The following is a 20,242-nucleotide window of genomic DNA, read 5'->3' on the forward strand; positions in this document are numbered from 1 at the left end:
GCTCACCCTGGCTGTGTGATGAGGAGGGCTCTGGGGTTCAAGCGCTGTGGCTCACAGGCCTGAGTAGAGGACGACGCCCCCAAACCTGCATGCAGCGCTAATCCCGATTGAGCGCCCACCTGCCCGCGGGGCTGTTCTTGCTCAGATTAGCAGGAGAAAAGTTTATTTTCATTCTTGCTCTTCGCTTGATGAGAATACAGCCTGTACAGTTGTCAGGGGCAGCTGCAGAGCGCTTAAAATTAAGCCAAAGGGGTGTCTTGCTGGTCTTACGGCGTATTGTTATAGCAGCGACTTGCATGCGGGGGACCAAGTTAGGTTTTTGCACTAGCCTGAGCAGATCGGAAGTAAAAACTGCCTGAAGCCGTTTTTTTGTGTTGCCTCTTCTGGAGGCTGGACGGCAGCTCTCAGAGGGTGCAGTGTGCTCTTCCACGCTCCTGTGTGGGAAGTGAATGGTCATCGCGCCAGGGCACAGAATAGCTGTGCGTGAGAAAGGCAGAGTTATAGGCGAGTGGGCTGCTCTACATCTACGTGTGGGTCAGCTGGCTGGCTGCTGAGAACCCCGTTTATATCATGTTTATTGAGAGAGACAGGCTTGCAGGCAGGTGCTGGGCACTCCTGAGCTGAAGCAGAAAGGCCTTCCGATGGCGTGTGTCAGGACCAGTCAGCTGAAGGAATGAGTCACGGGGCTGATTAAATCAGCACCCACAATGCTCAGCGACACGTTGCGTGATTTGCACGAAGCGCTGTTGTGTAAAAGGCACAATCGCTTGCAAGCAGCTGCTGGACGGCCTGTGTGAAGGTTGTGTGGAAACGTGTGGCCTGGTTTCCCTGCAGCCTTTTCCCTTCCTGCTCCTGTGAAGTAGTGCCCCCCAGGGTGCAGTGCATCATGGCCATGTGGAACCGTGCTGAAGAGCTCTTCAGTATCATCAGACCTTGACATAGCTTTCTGCTTGCCTTCGGTCACGATCAAGACCAGTGCAAAACTCGGTTCAACCATCGTAGGTTTCACTTCACATCTCTCTTCACCTGTCCCGACTTCACACCTCCTGACTGGCCACTCTGTCTGCCCCCTGCTCCCGCCTCTCGCTCCTCCTCTCTCCCAGCTTTTGTTCTCCTGCTACATTAGCTTTGCTTACTGGCCTGTCTTTCACACACCTGAGGAAGGCTCCACGGCCGAAACGTTGTGTTTTCTCTCTTCTCTTTTCAGCATGGAATAAACCTATTACTAGTTCCAGTGCTAACTTTAGACTTGTTTCTGCCTAGTTTCAAAAGGACCCAAATTAAAGTACATTATTTCAAATTACTTAGTTACACGGAACTGAACTCCTTAGATTGCTAATTGAGAATTTGCTCCCTTATTTCTGACTAAACAGCTCTTAATAAGTTAATTGATGATAAACAGACGTGCCCAGTGTGGGAGGGGCACTGTAACCTGACACACCCACTGGGAGGCGCTGGCCTTCTACTGAAGTCCAGTTCTTTATATCCGAGCCGGACTCCTGGAACCCACTCATTAACACTGAATACAGATCTTGTTCTGGATTTTAAAAGCCCGTGCCTAAGAGCTGGGTTGAAACAAATAATAATAATAATAATAATAATTAATTGCTTACACTTATATAGCGCTTTTCTGGACTCCACTCAAAGCGCTTTACAGGTAATGGGATGCCAAATGCCACCTGGGACCTGAATTTAGACCCGCTGTTGTAGACAGTGTGCTGGAAACTGGACTGGGAAAGGTGTCCTCTCTCCACAATCCACTCTCACTTTTCTTCCCTGCTGAGGAGCACTGCCTGCCACTTCTCCACACGTCCTGACCGAGCTGTGGGCAGAGGGAGTCGGGCTTTTCCCCCTCCTGTCTGGAACATCCGGTTCTGGTTCCCCTTGTGCAGAACCGGTCGTGCGTCCGGGCTGAAAATCGGTCGTATCTTGTCTCTAATCTAAAATGCATTATAGGAAGCAAAAACCGTTCCTTTTTTTTGTGTACATTGAACAGAAGAATGATTTGATTTTTTTCCCCTTGCCCGCCGTGAAAGAGGCCAAGAAAATTCGGAACGTGGCTCAGGCCTGAAAGATTCGAACCCGCCACAGCTGGGGTGTTTGAGGGCTTCGGAGGACCTGGATACCGGCGAAATTGAAATCCGTCTTGTTGGAGACGTCAAAGATCTGGACATCGTGGAAACAAAACGAAAGCCAGCAGCGCACACACACACACACCTCTCCTCTTCTCCTTCTAGTTTCAGGTGGAATATGTTGGTTTTAATTAAATGAAAATTAATTAAAACAGCAACTTTTGATTTCCTATGTGCAACTGGAGAGACCTGCAGGGAGAGGAAACTCCACGAGTTTTGAAACCCCCCAGTCGATAGTATTTTTTTCTGCCTTTCTGATCAACTAAGTCCTAACAATAACTGCGCCAGAGGGCTGGTGCACCTCCACAGGCATGGGATTCCCCTGTGGGCTTGAACAGCACCCCTGGGAGACCGGGACTGTCAGCCGACTCGTGCACACTGTCGGCACTGTCGGCACACGGCCAGTCCCATCGGAGGAGGCGCGACTGTGCGTTCAAAATATACTGGAGTGACAGAGCAGTCCCGGCCCTGCGGACTCCAGATGGGCTGCTCCTCTTCCCCAGCGGAACCGGGGATCTGTCTGGGCTGCTCCTCTTCCCCAGCGGAACCGGGGATCTGTCTGGGCTGCTCCTCTTCCCCAGCGGAACCGGGGATCTGTCTGGGCTGCTCCTCTTCCCCAGCGGAACCGGGGATCTGTCTGGGCTGCTCCTTTTCCCCAGCGGAACCGGGGATCTGTCTGGGCTGCTGCTCTTCCCCAGCGGAACTGGGGATCTGTCTTTTCCTGTGTGTATTGTGATCTAGCTGCTGCAGATGAGGAATAAAGCCAGTCCAGAGCTATTGCTGAGCTTCCAGGCAGTATTTTCCCAGTTGTATGAGGGTTTTTTTTTTTTTTACACCATTCGGCGTTAATATTGTCCATGGGACAGCGAGTGGCTCCTGCTGGACCGGTCAGCCACAGCCTCGCGACTGGAACGATGACTGCAGGCCAGTGGCTGCGCGCGGAGCCGTTCCTGCAATCCCGGCTCCCCGAACATGCAGTCCTATTTCCTCTGCGAAGTGGGGAGTGATGCCGGCTGGAACGAGGAGCTGAGCCCTTCAGTGGAGCCTCAGAGTCAAAGACTTTGCATTAATTTCCGTAACCTGAAGTTCCTTCTTTTCAAAACAAAAAATCCACACCTGTGTGCAACATGGCCCGATCCAGCAGTGAACAGGAACAGGAGGGTCGATATTCAGGCCAGTAGCACTGTTCCTGTGACAGACTGCCAGACCTGGATTCATACAACAGGAAGACGGGAAATCTGCTGTACATAAGCTCTCAGGCAGACACACACACTCGTGTAGACACACTCTTTCTCCCAATAATTTGATAGTGGCTGAATAAATGGCGTTTTATTTCTGGAAGAAATTGCCTGTCTGCTGCCAGAACGCACACAACAATCAATTCTCCAGTGTGGGGGGGAGCGGATCAACACCGCGCTCTGCAGTTGCCTTGGCAACGCCTGCCGAGGCCTACCTGGCTGTGCAGCCTGTTTCAGGGCCTGTGCCAGGCTTCCTGTTTACACAGGCCCTGTGGGAACGTTTAGCCCTGGAATTGTTTTCCCTTCTGGGGTGGCCGGCAGCCCACTTTTGCCGTGCCCAGCGAAGCCCTTTCCCACAATTCTTCAGCCAGCAGCCTCGGAGAGAGCCCGTTTCCTGTCCATCGCTGTCTCGGATAATGCCCACCTGCGCAGTGAACCCTGGCACGGCACTAAAGACGGCAGAGTGAGATCGTATCTTTCAGAAATATCCCAGGAATTCCAGGCATTTCCATAAACGGGCTGTTGTTTTTGTAAGGCTGTAATTGGGCGATGCTGGTGGGAATCCATAGAAGTTAATTCAGTACCATCTGACAGAGCAGTTCCTCTGTTGTGGCTTTTAGTTTCTTGACCACTAATTGCTTTTTTACATTTCTTTCTTTATTAACTTTGAACTTTGAACTCTGCTTAGAGCCCTGAGATTGAGTTACAGAACACTTTACAGCCCAGCACCCCAACACTGAGCTACTGAACACACTGAGCTCCTGAACACACTGCAACCCAGCACTCCAACACTGAGCTCCTGAACACACTGCAGCCCAGCAACCCGACACTGAGCTCCTGAACACACTGCAGCCCAGCAACCCGACACTGAGCTCCTGAACACACTGCAGCCCGGCACCCTGACACTGAGCTCCTGAACACACTGCAGCCCTGCACTCCGACACTGAGCTCCTGAACACAGAATGCAGCCTGGCATTTTGGAATTGAGCTACTGCTCATCACGCTGTCTCCCACATGGCCAGTCCAGTCGTTGCAGTGCCCGCTCCATTAGCCTGTGAGAAACTCACTGGAGTCCAGTCTTGCAGGCTTTGCTGGAACAAGCTGGGGCTGGGCTGAATTTATGGGTGTATAAAAGTATTACTGACGCAGCACATTGTGAAGTTCCGCAGACACTTACCAGACACTCTGTTCATGTTATTTACTGCGGCTTTCCGCTGCTGTCCCGAAAGCCGGCCTGCGGTCAGCGCTGGGATAGAGGCTGTTCACATGGGGTCTGACCTTGTCCCTGTTTCAGCGTTCAAAGGTCCCACTTCCACGCCAATGACGAGGCCTGTCTTGAAGAGCACAGGTTTTGTATGGCGCTCGAAGAAATTGCACTTTTTTTTTATTAGGGGGCGTTGTCAGTGCATCAGAACAGTCATTTAAATTGTTCCAAACACAAGCTTTACTGCAAAAGCCTTGATACGTTGAATTTTATTACGGTTTATGTCTTCACATCAGCATTGCTCCTGGAAGCATACAGAGCTCCCTGGCTTGCATTGCTATTCAGCCACAGCTCGACTAGACAGCGTCCCGAGTCAAGACACCTGTAAACTCTGAAAGAGGATTTGCAGGAACTCCCATCTTCCCTGTCACCCCACGTATCTGATGGACCGCTGCTTTCAGCAAACAAAACTCAGGAAGGGTGGCTATTGAGTACTGTTAAGGAACAAGTACAGCTTTATTCCAATGTGAAAAGAAAAGAGAAGAGACACAACGTTTCGAGCTTGAAGAAGGCTCCTCAGCTGAAATATTGTTTATTTTCTTCTTTTTTCAGCCTCGAGTAAACCTTTACTTGTTCCTTTCCAGCCTACGCATGCTGATGCAGCTCCCTGCTTGACCTATTGCATGTGTTTATCTACCAGTCTCTGTCTATTTCATGTTGATCTTTGGACCCGAGGGCTTGCTGCCTGGGGTCTGTGTGTCTGTCCTTGAAGGGGGGGGTGATCAGCCTGTGACCCTGCCCTGTCTCCCCAGATGCCTGTCGTGTGTGAGCAGTGCCTTCCCCTGCCACTGGTGCAAATACCGGCACATCTGCACCAACAACCTGGCCAACTGCTCCTTCCAGGAGGGCCGTGTCAGCGGAGTGGAGGTAACGACGTGTGTGTGTGTGTGTGTCAGGAGCAGGGCTCCTCGACTTGTCTTCTCTCCAGGGCAAGCGTCTGATTAGGGCCATGTCTGCAAAAGCAGGACAGGTGCAGGTGTAGGGCCCAGGTCCCTTCCAAATTCTGTGCGAGGGCCACCCGTCGGGAATGACGAGTAACTGTGGAGAGTTGATTTGGAAGATTCCAGGTTTGGGAGAACGGTCACCCTGGCTACACAGGTCCCTGTGTGAAGGACTATACAGGACCCTTTCGTACTTGCACACAGCCTGCCTTCTGAAGAGAAGGCTTGAAAACGGGCAGCTCGAGGGAGGAGAGTGAGAGGGTCTCTTGGCTGTGCGGGTTCTCGGTGCCCAGCCTGACTCCGTGGGGCCCTAAGCCATGAGGCAGTGTGTTCAGTAGCTCAGTGCTGGGGTGCTGGCCTGCAGTGTGTTCAGGAGCTTAGTGCTGGGGTGCTGGCCTGCAGTGTGTTCAGTAGCTCAATGTAAGTGCTGGCCTGACGTGTGTTCAGAAGCTCAGCGTCAGGGTGCTGGACTGCAGCGTGTTCAGGAGCCCAGTGTCGGGGTGCTGAACTGCAGTGTGTTCAGGAGCTCAGCGTCGGGGTGTTCAGGAGCCCAGTGTTGGAGTGCTGGACTGCAGTGTGTTCACGGGGTTAGCCGTCTTCCCATTAAGGGTGCGGTTTGCTCTGCTAGGCATTCCAGCAGCTCCTTCTGTGTCAAAGGCCTGGTGAAGTCGGGGGATATTCTGGCCGAATCCAGCCGTAAGTCTGAGACGGAGCCTGGAAGACCTTGGCTGCGACTGTACGTGCCAGATCTGCGTGTGTGTGGGACAAAGGTTTTGAGGACGGGGCTGTCTGAGCAGCGTGTTGGCACAGAAGCGAGTACAGTGAGGAGAATACTGCCGTTTGTCCAGCTTGTTCCCAGGATCGTGCCCCCCCCCCCGCGGAGCCGGCTGCTTGGTCATGTGAGAGTCAAGCTGTGTTAATGTGGCACCGGCCTGGGGCTGCGGGAGAGCGCTCTCTGCCCCGGGGCCAGCGAAGACCCCGGTCATGACTCGCTGAACTCGAGGTCGTCCGGGCGCTCCCAGCTCCAGCCAAGCCTCGCACACTGGTGTCTCTGTTCCCTGCCTCTGGGACAATCCTGCCATTGACTGGCGACCCCAGCTCCGCCTGTTCTTAAAGGACTCGCTCAGCAGCAGCTGCTGCCTCTTTGCTTTAGAGGCGAGGACCGACTTTACGGGGGCTCTGTCTCCAACACTCTCAGCCAGTGTCGGCACCATGATCACGGGTTCGAGCCTGGGCCCTGGCACTAGCCCCGAGCGGTGGCGCTCTGTTGTCTGAGAGCTGTGGAAGGCAGGGTGGGGATTAGCCAACCAGACCTTTCCCAGCCCTCAGACACCCTTTTGGGCTCCTGGGCTCTTGTAGGCTTGCAGGGCTTTGGGTGATTGGCATGCCTCTCCTCCAGTCAGCATTGACCCTCCAGCAGGGGGCGGTGCTGCCCGTGACATGTCAGCAGATGAATGGCTGGAAGGTGGGCGTGTCAGAGGAGCTACCTGCAGAGCCAATTAATTAATTCTAACCTTAGCCATTAAGTCTCCAGGATATTAGATTTGCTCTGACATAGATCATACATAAATGATGGATTTATATACGGAGGTAGTTGGGTTCTCTAGCAGTGTGTTTAAGCTGATATCCTCAGTTAGGGAAGAAGTGGCTTTCTTGCGGATGTGATTATTCTCGCTGTGGTCATGTCTGATGATCGTCCCTCTCTGCAGCAGGTGGAATCATTTCAGGAACAGCGCTCTCTCTCTCTGTCCCTGTCTGGTCTCTTTCTCTGCGCCGCTGGCCCGTGTCTGGCTCATGCAGTTAGAAAATGAATTCGAAACAGCCCACAGTGATGTGCAGCGCATTTCTGTTTCCTGGGGTCGGGGTCGGGGGGGGGTTATGCCCATAAACCGGCGCTGTGCGTCTTATCCTTTCTCGCTCTCTTTCTCCCTCCCTCTCCTGTCTCGGCGAACACGCATCGATTTCGCACTCCACTGAGCCCAGACCAGCTCCATGGCCGAGGGCAGCAGAGAAGGTTAAAATCGGGGCTGAGCTCTGTTTTATCTCATTGTCTGTAGCTGCTGGTTTTATTTCTCCTCGGACGAATTGTGCACAGCTCCTGGTGCGTGCCAGCTGGAGAGCCCTGATGTGACTACGTGTTTTATTGGGTGGGGTCAGGAGGTGGATGGGGTGCAGAGTGGACAGGTCAGACACTGTTTACAGAACACTGGCCAGTGTGCACGCAGGTTTGAAAACCCCATGTATAAAAAAAACACAAGTTAGGTAACAGCTCCCAATTCCCATCGATGCAAAAAACGATCAGATTTAGACAATGAAGGTCTGGTTCCCCTGCATAGTTGCACATTGAACTGCAGCATATTGTTCAGCATCTATTCTTCTATCAGAATCCTTGCTCTTGGAGAAAAAGGTTGTAATCGGTTGCCCTTGAGATTTTCATCCTGTAATTCGGAACACTTTGAAGCGTAAAGCCCCCAAACCTTGTTAAAGCCTAGCAGAACAAACCGAAAAAAATGAGAAAAACAGGCGGCAAAAGTTTCACATACTTGTAAAAAAGATTTGAGGGTTGGAGTTCTTTGATCAGCTTTGGGTAAAGTGCTGCTAGTGATGGTGTGTGTGTGTTGTTTTAATATTTTGTTTTACAAAGATCTCAGCTTCGAAGAGAAGTGCTTTGTGGGGTACAGACCTAGTTTTCTCTCCGCCGTCACAAGTCCCAGATCGCCTTGCGGAGGAGTTCTGAGTCACTCTCCGACTTTCAACTGCGAGCTTCTCCCGAGACGGGCAAACGGGAACCTGCGCTGATCCGTCTTTGTGTGCGGAGCTGGCTGGCTCCCTGGGAAGGGGGCTATCAGGGATGTGGATCGGGGTGATCCCAGGAGCAGGCAGGGTGCTCGGAGCACACCGATTTCGATCCGGTAGCAAAATACCCCAGATTCCCTGAGGAAAATGCACTCAGCATCTGTATACACACATTGTTTTTCCAGATTTCCTTTCTCCAGGTGGAATTATTAATTTTTATGTTATTTTACCCACCTCCAATGTTTCTTTAAAACCCCCAAAAGCTCGTCCCCCTTTTTTCCCCCATCTTGTCGCAAGCAGCTCCCAGAATTTCATCCAACTGTTCCTTTTTTCACCAAAACATCATATATCACAAGGAGAAACTACCCCAGGAAAGAAATGTGAACAAAAGAACCTCAGAACAATAAGTGCAGAGTTTCACATGCATCACTTGTCCTTCTCAGCTTCGTATTTTTCATGTTTCTGATGGAGTTTAAATAGTGTTGAATTTCCACCTCATAAACATTAAAAGAGTGAGCAGCAATGAGCCATTTTGTTTTGTGGATGTGATATCTACCCATTATTCATAATTATAATTAAATGTTCTTTCTTCATACTGCATCTTCCAAAATTATCACAAAACATCAAGCTCCTTAAATCTCCTTGATCTTGAGAACCGCAGTGAGTCAGTTGGGTAGTTTGCTCCCTTCCCCCACACCTCTTGGCGTAAAGAAGCGCATCCTCTTCTCGCTCTGGGAAGCGTCAGCTCTGACGTTTGTACTGCTGCTTCGGGCCTCCGGTTCGCTGTTGAAGGTGACGCAGTTGAGGTGCTGCACTACGCCGAGGGTTTAGAACGAGTTATAAATAGAGGCTCTGGCTGGGGAAGGAACAATGCTAAGGCTGACCACAAGCAGGGCAGTTGTTTAACAGAGGCCCGCGGAAGAGTGTGGTCACCCCTTAACCATTCGGACATTCATCTTTGACCAGAGGGGGCAATGACGGGCCTGACATCTGGCTTTGCAGTTGAGCACTTCTTCTGGTTTATCGATTGCTGCTGAATGACTGACACATTTGCTAGTTGAGCTGCTCGGTAACTGGTGCCCAGATTTAAGGAATGTAATCTTATTGCCCAGGGTCTTGGTCGTTCTTGAAGAGCAGGGGTCTGTGGGTATGAATATTAACGAGGTCCTATCCAATCACAGCACTCTCCAGCGTTACTGGAGCAGAGGGCTCATTATGGAACAAGCAAAGGTTTGCTCCATGCTGGAAAGAGAAGAAAGGAAACACAATATTCTTTGGGTGTGAGGAAATGGCACATTATGCCATGTTTGGTCAGCTAATGAGGACCTGCTGTAGGTAAACTCTGGGAAGGGATACTAGAATAGACAGAACACCAACGTACTTCATATTCGTACCTGTAATAGATATATCATCCAGGTTTACAGTGTATTTTCAGAGTATGCCAAGGCTGTGAATTATGGGAGTGAATGTTAATTATCACTTGCTGTTTCACAGTGCAGAGAGAGAGAGGACCAGACGTTCAGGTCCTATTTTTTTATTCACACTTAAACGCGGAATCAGAAGTGTTAGACAGTGATGCCCCCTCCAGCTCTGTGAAACGGCAAGAGATAATGTTCCTTTCCGTCATAAGTAGATAAAAAAAATACTACCAAAGGCAGGATGAGTGAATATGCGAAACGGAGAAATACAGGAGAGCAGGAGGCCGCAGGGCTTTTGGCAGTGAGCACCTCAATCATCTGTGAGATCGATTGGCTTCCTTTCATTCCTGGGAAAGAGAGAAATAAGGAGTAACAGGTTGCCAAGGTGGATCATGTTAAAGGGGAAAAAAACAGAGAAGAAAAAGCAAAGCAAAATCTACTCTTTCCACTTTTCTGCCGCTCAAACCCGTCGGCTCTTCACACATTTTAATTTTACACTTAACTGAACATCAAAGAGATGTCTTATCGCGGCTTATCAGACAGTGCCAGCGGCGCGGTGATGCCGCTGTGCGCCGAGCTCTCCAACCCCCAGCCTAGTCCGCGGAGCTGACAATCTCCTTATCAGCCCCGAAAAATGAATTACTCAGCGAAAAAATGGAGTGACTAGGGCGGGAGGGAGCCAGTGTTGATACCGGAGGGCTGCTCGGCGGGAGCAGGGCCGTCTCTCTCTCCTGGTCTCCCGCGCCCGCCCCATCCCATCCCCCTGTCGGAGCCGGTGGAGCAGAAGCTGAAAGAAGACAGGGCCGTCTGCCTGGGGGGGGGGGTCTGACAGTGATTGGACGTGTCATCAGGTTACGTCTGGGCAGGTGAGGCTGTCTTCTGGCTGGGCCCGGGCTTCAGGGCGCCCAGAGGCAAGGACATTCACAGACGAGGCTGCGGTCGGTCGTGTTCCAAGTGTTTAACATCTAGACAGAGAACCGGGTTATTGCAGGGAAAGCACTGCAGAGCACAGCTGGAGTGCAGCGAGTGCTGTACCCTGGGAGATGTAGTCCTTTGTTTGTTCTCTCTATTATCTCTGATTAGTTCTTGGGGCCGCTGACTGCGATTCCCAAGGCCCCCCGTTTCCTAAAGCCTTGTCAGAACAAAAGAAAACACCGCTGAGCATTGTTGCACGGTTTGTGCTGCGAAAGCACTCGGTTTCAAACACAGCGTTGCGCTCTTTCCAAATGAAAGTTACAGCGCTTTTCCCTTCAGTCAGATTCACACCTAGCAAGTAACAGTTTTGATCAGGGAGGCACACGTGCTGAGTCCTGGAAGCAGTCATCAGCTGCTTAGCTAGCAGCCAAGTCCTCCGACTGGTTCTGTTTTTAAGATTGAATACAGAACTCTTAATTACATTTATGAATGTGTGTACAGTATATGTTTTGCGGGAGCCATGTGTATTACTACCAGTATGCGCCCAAATTCTGTGTCAGTGTCAACGTAGTAACTCTAGACAAACAGACTACATAGGCACATCCCTATGACATGTGTGACTATACAGTATAAAAACCAAATGCCACCTTCTTTTAAATCTAAACTTGCCTGAACTCTTTGTTTTGGGTCGACTTGCATTCTATGTGCAGTGGTAAAAATGGCACGAGAGTCTATGGGATGTCCCTGAAGTCTGTTCTTTCAGGCTTTGTCTTGGACAGACTCGGAGCTGGGCCTGTGTGCGCCGCCGGTCCTCCGAAAGCGCGCCGTGGTGACTTGGCAGCGCTTTGCTCGCAGTGAAGGAGGGCGCACGCTTGTTACCCGGGGCAAGGCATCTTCTGTAACCCCGACTTCAATGGTCCTGGCGCGGGCCGGGCTCGTCCGCAGGCCGGAGGGGGCCGCTCCAGGGCCTCTGGCTCAGCAGTGCTGAGCGCCCCAGAGCCATCCGCCTCACTTGTGTTCTGCTTCAGATAGGAGAGGATTGGAACAAGCCAGCTCTGCATCTGAAGGCTGACGGGGTGACAGGATTCGATAGTGGCTCATATGCCGGGTGTCCACACTCTCCTCCATGCCCTCAAGGTCGTTGCTCTATCTCACAGCTGGCATTAGAAATTGTCACTCTAACGTTTTAGAATAAAGTCTCGTCAGCTGGACTGAGAGCTGCGCAGCTCCTGGGCCTTAGTGTCCGCAGGTTTCCCAGTCCACTCTGTCCTCAGTGATCTAATTGAGCTGAGGGCCCAGTTTAATGCTTTTCAGAGCTCTCCAGCTGCTGATTGAAAGAACCTGCAGGATTGTGGCCTCCACCTTAATAGAATTGTGTTGTAATCATATCCTGGAACTTCACTGTGCGTTCAAGAAGCCATCCCTCTGACAGCTTCTGAATCCATTCCGTTAAACCTACAGCTACCTGTGCCAGAGCATTAATATTGTTCCCTTGTTGAAGCAGATGAGTTCAGATCGGATTCTCGTTTACTAGGATGACCTGGCCAGCAGGTTCGCACCACTGCTGCAGAGCCGGCTAACCGAAAGAGAGAAAAGAACCGTCAATACACAGAACGGAACACGGCGTGACAGTGTTAACGAGGCCGGGTGTCAGGCAGGAGTGATTTAATCACAGCGGCGGAACGCCCTCAGATACGAGGGTGGACAGCTCCAGCGCGCTCTGCGGATTGTTCCAGTCGCTGGCAGAGGCGAACGGAAATGATTTGTGCCTAAAATCAGCACTCCTGGGAGGCGCAGTCTGATGATAAAAGCTCTGCATCTTCAATTGTAAGCTAAGTGCAGTGGATTATGAAAAGAGGAAGGTGATATCCTGATTAAAACCTGTTAATTGATTTGGCGCAGCGAGGTGTGGTGCGTGGAGTGGGCTGGCCAATCAAAGAATGCAGATCGCCCCGATGAGTGTGGGAGGGGCGCCAGCGGTCAGCCCTGTGCCAGAGCGATTCCCAAGAGCAGTGTCAAGAGTCCACCCTGTACGCAACATCACTGGAGTTCAGGATGGGGAGTCGAGACATTGGGACTAGTGTTCACCTGGAGCAGCGTCTGACAAGACCGGCTGTGATTAGGAAAAACAAGTCTGCATTGATTTGTTCTAATATTATCAATGTGCGTTTTGAAAGTTAGAGGGCTTTCCAGCCAGGTGCCTAGATAGTTATAGACCTCGACTTGCTTCATCTTGACCTTAAAGTAAAAGTGTGATCGTTGTTAAGGGAGCAGAGTTCAATAAAAATAATGCAAGCCATGGACGTATTTTTCAGCCTGCTGAATTTTGTCAAAAGTAAGCTGCAGATTGGTCGTTACTGATGACAAGGTGGGTCCACTTAAGTGTGATGTCAGTGTAGAGATGGATGTGAGAGTCGCCTGTTGCCTCAGCAGTATTGCTAAGGGAAATGGAGAAAGGACCAGGACCCCATACAGAACTCTCTTTGCAACATCTCTGTCAGATCTTACACACTCTGTGCGGTTCTGTTAGTAATAGGGTTTCACCCCATGTAAAGACATTCATAACAAGATTAGTAGTACACAACCTTTTCAAAATGATTTGGTAATCAATGGTTTTGAAAGCATTAGAGATGCATGACTGTGCAAGTAACCATTATAAATTGGGTGCAAGAGAGCAAATAGCTGTACTATGCCAAGCTATATCTCCTTATACGGAGATATTTGCTACCACATTATACTGCTCGGGCAGGTCCCTGTTTAATTAGTTTTGTCTGGTTTTTAAAATGTTTTCTTCATTCAGCTCAAGAGAAAGCTATTCGTTATAATCAGGTTTAACTGTTTGCATTTAGGAGCTCAACTCAAATAGGCCTTTTTATAAGGACAGGAAGGGTCGTCCTGTATAAAAAGCCTGCTGTAAACCAGAACCTAGAATGCGGTAATAAAACTGTGCTGTTGCGCTGTGCCGTAGCGAGCACAATGGTGCCACCCCTCACACAAAGCGTTGTGCGGAGTGGCCACACAGCAGTGTGCCCGGCGCTGCTGTAGGGGTCACCGCACTGCATTCTGGGAGGTCGCAGGAGAATTGACATCCAGCTGGAGAACAAAGAGGATGTTTGTTGTTTTTTTTCCCCCCCAAAGAGCATTGACATCAAAGCCTCCCCTCGACCCCCTTGTCTGCATGGGAACCCAATCAGTAATTAATAGTAGGGTGAGTGACAGAGGCACGGTAGCCCTGGAGGTCATGAGCCAGCATCCTGCAGGCCTGGGGGGAGGGGGCTGAGCCAGTCTCCTAAGTCAAAGAAGTCTAGTGTTGTCCCAGCCTGGAGCATAAGGGATGCTCTCATCCAACTTCGGAGGGGTGAGGGGGCAGGGTATACTGTTTCAGCACCCCTGGGTTACAGTCTACACTAGAGGGGGCGGGGGGCTGCTTAGACCTGCCCTGCAGATAGTTACACAAACTGAATGCTGTCCTGATCACCAGAAGCGAAGCTCGGCTTGGCTCCAGGATGAGATGCCTGTCTCTTGGCACTGCAGCTCCCAGTCCTGGGGTCGATGGCGGAGTGCAGTCCGGGCGTTCATTTCCCTCTTTTCCACGGAGGAGAGCAGCTCTCCCCTGTACAGCCTGTTGGTGATGGGGGGGGACCTGTGTGCAGGGACGCCAGCGGACGGGCAGGCCGATGTGCATCGTCACCTGCGGGCGGACGGTTTCCAGAGCGATCGGGGGGGGGCGCCAGCGAGAGCCGCGCTGTCCAAGCTCGAGCTCCATCTGCGGCTGCTCGCGGCTCATCGCTCGCCCAGCGGGGCCTGATGTGCGCCTCGCCCCCGACAGCATGAAGCCGAGGGGAAGGCACAATGAGAGGGCTCGTGAATGGGGAAAGCGTGCGGGAGGAAAGTCATTGCATCGCGTTAGGATGGCGGCACGTTTCCGTGAGGAAGTGTTCCTGGGGACGTTGGGAGAACATCAAGGCCGTAGTCAGGAGGAGGGAAGTCTTTTGGTAGTGAGTATCTAGTGGATCCAAGGGCCTGATGCTCTCATGTCGTATCCATCTCCTTCCCAACAAGAGAGACGGTGTTCAATTTCTCAGTGTTACAGGACTCAGGTGCAGTGTGTTCAGTGTCTCAGTGTTATAGGACTCAGGTGCAGTGTGTTCAGGAGCTGGGGGTTACAGGGCTGGGCCGCAGTGTGTTCAGTGTCTCAGTGTTATAGGACTGGGTTACAGTGTGTTCAGTGTCTCAGTGTTACAGCGCTGGGCCGCAACGAGTTCAGGAGCTGAGGGTTACAGGGCTGGGCCGCAGTGTGTTCAGTGTCTCAGTGTTACGGGACTCGGATGCAGTGTGTCCAGGAGCTGGGGGTTACAGGGTTGGGCCGCAGTGTGTTCAGTGTCTCAGTGTTATAGGACTGGGTTACAGTGTGTTCAGTGTCTCAGTGTTACAGGGCTGGGCCGCAACGAGTTCAGGAGCTGAGGGTTACAGGGCTGGGCCGCAGTGTGTTCAGTGTCTCAGTGTTAGAGGACTCGGATGCAGTGTGTCCAGGAGCTGGGGGTTACAGGGCTGGGCTGCAGTGTGTTCAGCGTTACAGGACTGAGCCATTAAGTGAAAAGAAGAAGAAAGAATAAATTCTTAAAAAGGATAAAGAGGACGAGAGGAAGAGCTTGCTAAGGGTATGTGGCTGCAGCAGTGCGGAGGCCTGGAGATTTTGAGGATGACATCAATCAGCGCACAACAGGCTTCATGGTTTCGAGTGCGTGTAGGCAGTAAATGGGATTTGGGAAGAAAGTGTACATGTAAGCAACTGCTAATGTTGCCAATTTTCCTGGCTGCTCTGGGAAACACTGACAGGCTGGTGAGAGTGGCACTCTGTGTGCACACTGGAGGCCGTGCCTTTTAATGTCTCAACAGAGTGAAGTGCTTCGCTGTTTGAGAGCCGGGATCCGCGCGGCTCACCGGCGATAAGGTTAATGGAAATGCTGTCGACAGGCCATAAACTGCCAAGGCTCTCTTAATGGGGTGCTAATCAGCGTTGGAGGGTTCTTGGAAAAGCTCGGAGTAAGACTACTTCGTTAGCGGTACCACACACAGCAGGGCCAGGGCCAGGGCTCAGAGCCGGAGACTGCACTCAGGCCTGCCTGCTGGCCAGCGCAGCAACCGGAGAGACAGCGGGCAGCTGTGTGAAACTCGGTCTGGACCGCATAACCGGCCAGTCTTGCTCAGGGGTCCCACAATTCCCTGTGAGCAGGAGCGGCGTTACAGACGTCAGCTTGTGCAACTGCAGTTCCGTCGGGGAATCGGGAACAGTTTGGAAGGTGTTCAGAGAACTCCGAATTGCATTTCATTTCTGTATGTAGGTCATGCATTTCAATATTTCACCAAGGCGGAAGCAGCAGCAGATTTTCGGGTTATTTTCAGTGTAATTAAAAGCAGGGGAGTGGGATCTGCCGTCTTGCTCTGTGGTGTGAGTGGAGAAAGTGAAATTCAATCTGCCGGCTCCCCCAACTGTCCGCTTATCTTCCTCTTCAAAGTCGAATTCGAACCGTTTATCCGGCGCTTGTCTCACTCTTGCCCTGCAACTAATTACAGCTCGTTACTGAAAACGAGCGAGGGAGAGATGTGCTGGGGGTTTAGCCAGGGATGGGGGGGGGGGGGGTGTCTATTAATTTCTCCGGCATCCAGACGCTGTGAACGCTGAAAACGAGTGCAATCAAAGTCCGAACGAGCCCAGACATCGGAGCTCGACGGGAGAGGGCTTCCTCCCTTCGTCTGGGTGCATTATGGAGGTATTGTGTGGAATTAGATCAAATTGACTCCCATTAAGGAAAATGATCATGGTGGAGCGCGCGTGCATGCAGACACACGTGCACAGGAACAGACTCGCAGGCATTAAAACACAGACAGAGAATCAGGCCACACCAGTGCCAGATCATCCGGGGAGTCAACACCGGGGGGCCGTGCCTTGTCTCCCGACTCTGCGCTGGAGGGTTTTCAGCAGCTCGGGTCGGCTCCGCCGGGGCCAGTGTGGGGGCCGTCGGAAAGGAACCCCGACGCGCGGGTGACGAAAGCGGGGCCGCCGCAGACAGGTGGCGAAGAGTCGTTGTGGGCCGGACAGCGCCCTGAAGGCCACCGCTTCAGCAGGCCTAGCGACAGCCGCCTCGGCCGCAGAGGAAGTGATCGGGTGTGAGCCAAACTGGCTTGGTGAGGAGCTGTGCTGGAACCCCCGTCAAGCGCGAGGCGGTTCCACAGGCACGGCCACGTATCCCATGTCGCACTTCTAGGTGTACAGTAGCTCAGTCTTCACGGGCAACTGTTGCAAGACAGTCGTGCAACACCTTCTCCACGAAGTGGCCCTCGGTCAAGTCCTGTCACCGCGGCGCGTCATCGGCCTCCGATGCCCACAGGGCAGTCGCAGTAGGGATTTGACTCGGGGACTCAGAATCTTTAAAAGTATCGACACAGCCGGCCGAGAGGACTCTCCCAGACCCGGCAGTGAACCCAGGGCTCTGGACCGGAAGTGGAGTGCGGGACGGAGCAGTGAAGGCTGGAGAGGAGCTGGGCCGTTGTTGTCTGGAGCCCACAGCCCAGGCGCACTGTTGGAAGATATCTCTCTCTCTCTCTCTCTCGGGTCACGTGTGAGATTGTTCTGTGTAATAAGTTCCGAGCAGCTGTGGTTTCCTATTTCATCACCGTCCAAAGACAGGCTTGTAGTTTGAATTGGCTCCTGGGAAAACTGGCCCTTGTGTGTCTGTCCGTGCCCTGTGATGGACAGGTGGCCCATCCAGGCTGGACCCTGCCTTGTGCCTGTTGCCTGCTGGGAGAGGCTCCGGCTCCTCTGTGACCCTGTGTGGGATAAAGTGGTTTGAAAATGGATGGATGGAAGTTTCTAACAGCCATCCAAGTGCGAATAGCCTCTTTTCTGCAAACTTTTTAATTTGGCCCTATTCTTTTATGCATCTAAGATTCTTGATATACGTCTAAGAAAAATGCCCTGTCTTATCATACCCTACTGAGGGTTCATCTTTAAGGTACTGTGAGTGAGGGAACTGGCATGCACCTGCTGAGATCCACACATTTATTTTTTTAATATTGCATCAAAATGTGCCTTAAGGTCATTCTTAACTTATCAGTTATTATTCAGCCCTTTTTTATGATTTATAACTCTTTCTGGATCAGGCTTTTGTGCTACAGTATATTTTCTGCCTCTGGAAATGGACATTTCTCCACTCTTGTGAAAACAGCGCTGACTGTGCAGAGTTATCTGGCTTACCGAAAGAAAAGGGGTGTCGCTTTCCTGAAGTCTGGAGGGGCTTGTTGACGTGACTTGGGCTTCAGGGGACTGTGGGACCAGGGATGTCGTGTCTTCGCAGGAGCTCTGCAGAGGAGACAGGACAGATATTGCAGTTCTGGGTCATTTCTCATCCCAGGAGATGGGGGATTTCTGAGCAGAGCAAACAGACGTCAGTTTGAGGAGAGTGTTTGTTTTTCTTCTTTTTTTCATGGCACAGTGGAAAGCTGATGAGCAGATAAATGAGTTAGAACAGCCTAGTTTGCCCATGTGGATGGATGGTTTCTTTAGACTGGGTAATTGTCTTCCATTAGCTGACCCTTTATTACAAACGAAGCACGCTTTTATTTCAGGCTTGGTTTTTTCTTCACATGAAAGCAATTCTCTGAAAAACTGCTGGATTCATGGGAAACGGTAGCATGTAAGCAGCTTTGAAGTGAAACCCTTGTTTAAAATTATCTGCTTTTTATTAAAATAACAGGAAACGAATCGCTTTTTACCCCTTTAGTACCCTTAATCCAAGTAAGTCTCATTTCTAGCGGGAGATGCCTGGTGTTGCCAAAGGGGAATGCGTGTCAGTGGCAGTTCTAATTACTGCAGAAACCGCTCAGATCATTCAGACTGTTTGCTGCAGAGCTAAGCAAAGCTCTTGATGCTGTTCATATTTGATTCGGAAGTGTTTAAACTCCTGCGCTGCGTGACAGCCGAGAGGGGAGTGGGCATGTTCGGACTACTGACTGCGGGAGGCAGGGGTAGCTCTAGTCCCAGATAGCTGGAGGGACAGCAGGCTTTCAGTATGACACAGCTGTCAGTGACTGAGTCAAGACGGACTGCAGACTGCAAGACGTAAGAGCACGATAACGGTTTACAAACCAGAGGAGCCATTCTCCCCTCGTGGCCTGTTAATTCGCAGGTGACTGATCCCAGGAACTCATCCTCCTGTGTCTTGAAACAAGCCAGGGTACCGGTTGGGCAGCTTGTTCCACACCCCTGCCGCCCTTTGAGTAAAGAAGGGGTCCCGTAGTCCTGCTTCGAAGATCTCATCCAGCCATCTCTTGAAAGAAGCAAGGGTTTCGGCTTCGACAACGTGGCTGGGCGGCTTGTTCCACGCTCCCACAAGCCTTTGTGTACAGGCGTGGCTCCTGGTCTGGGTTTTCAATGCGCTTCCACTTGTGCCCCGTGGTTTGTGTTTCTCTGCTGCCAAGCCTGAAGCAGCTCAGGGTTTGTGGCAGCTATGGACCACGGCAGCAGACATGCTGGTAGACAGTACTTCCAGTCAGCCTCTCTGATGTCAGCAGGGATCCGACGGCGTATTAATATCCTCCTCCTGGTGGCGACAGCCTCGCCTTTTTAATTGACTGACAGGAGACTCCGGCGATTTACAATGCAGATTCATAAAGCTGACGGACGCGCCCCAAGTGCGCCCGATGCTCTTTTCAGATACCGAATATGAAAAAGTGATTTAGTGCCTCTTCTGAATACCAACACCATACAAATTAGGTGCCACCCGATAAGATTTATTACAGAAGAGGCCGTGCAGTTGCATCATTGTTAACATGACAGTTGTGTCCGCAGAGAAGTGAAAAAAAATGGAGAGACTTCATTCCTGCTAAGGCTTGCGCAGTGATTTATTAGTTCTTGACTGGCAAATTGCTTTTACAGCCTCCCTGATTATTCTTTCAGTGTTAAAGAGATAACAGATCACACTAAATATCCTTTACAGCGCAGTGGAGGGCAGTGGAGAGGTGCCTGCAGGGTGTCCCACCTGTTGCACTGGCTCCTGGGAGCTGCTGCTGGTCTTCCATTGGCGGTGGGGACTGTGACGCGGCTCTTCCGCCGAGACAATAGCTTTTCAAAAGGGCCGAAATGCCAGGCAATCCTCAGGGAGCCCTAGCTTGGTGTTGATGCCCCTGAGAAAGCACCTGCACGAGAGTGCCGACAAATCAATCTGCTCGTCAGCGGAGCACCCCTTTGTGACTCTGGCACGCTCGCATCGTATTTTCTCTTATTTTGTTATCTGGGCGTTGCACCTCCAGAGCTGGTGATGCCCTTGATGAAGAGCAGGAGGTCCTAGACGTGCCCACACTGTCTGAGATGACAGTGGTGTAATACTTCTGTGCAATGAGAGTGATGTAATATTTCTGTGCTATGACTGATGTCATCCTTCTGTCCGGATGAGAAATGAAATATGTCTGTGCTACGAGCACGATGTAATACTTCTGCGCTATAAGTATGATGTCATCCTTCCGTCTGGATGAGAGT

At 51.4% G+C, this 20,242-nt stretch overlaps 1 protein-coding gene across 3 annotated transcripts in view; it reads left to right on the forward strand.

Moving 5' to 3' along the window:
• Nucleotides 1-20,242, forward strand: part of plxna3 (plexin A3) — a 136,831-nt gene that overhangs the window by 72,568 nt on the left and 44,021 nt on the right. For all 3 annotated transcript variants that reach the window (XM_069184100.1, XM_069184106.1, XM_069184110.1), the window contains exon 9: nucleotides 5,387-5,501. In XM_069184100.1, the coding sequence (XP_069040201.1) occupies nucleotides 5,387-5,501 (115 nt within the window). The remainder of the gene's footprint in view (nucleotides 1-5,386; nucleotides 5,502-20,242) is intronic.

This window comes from Lepisosteus oculatus, chromosome 2 (assembly GCF_040954835.1).
Source record: "Lepisosteus oculatus isolate fLepOcu1 chromosome 2, fLepOcu1.hap2, whole genome shotgun sequence".
NCBI classification, from domain to species: Eukaryota; Metazoa; Chordata; class Actinopteri; order Semionotiformes; family Lepisosteidae; genus Lepisosteus; species Lepisosteus oculatus.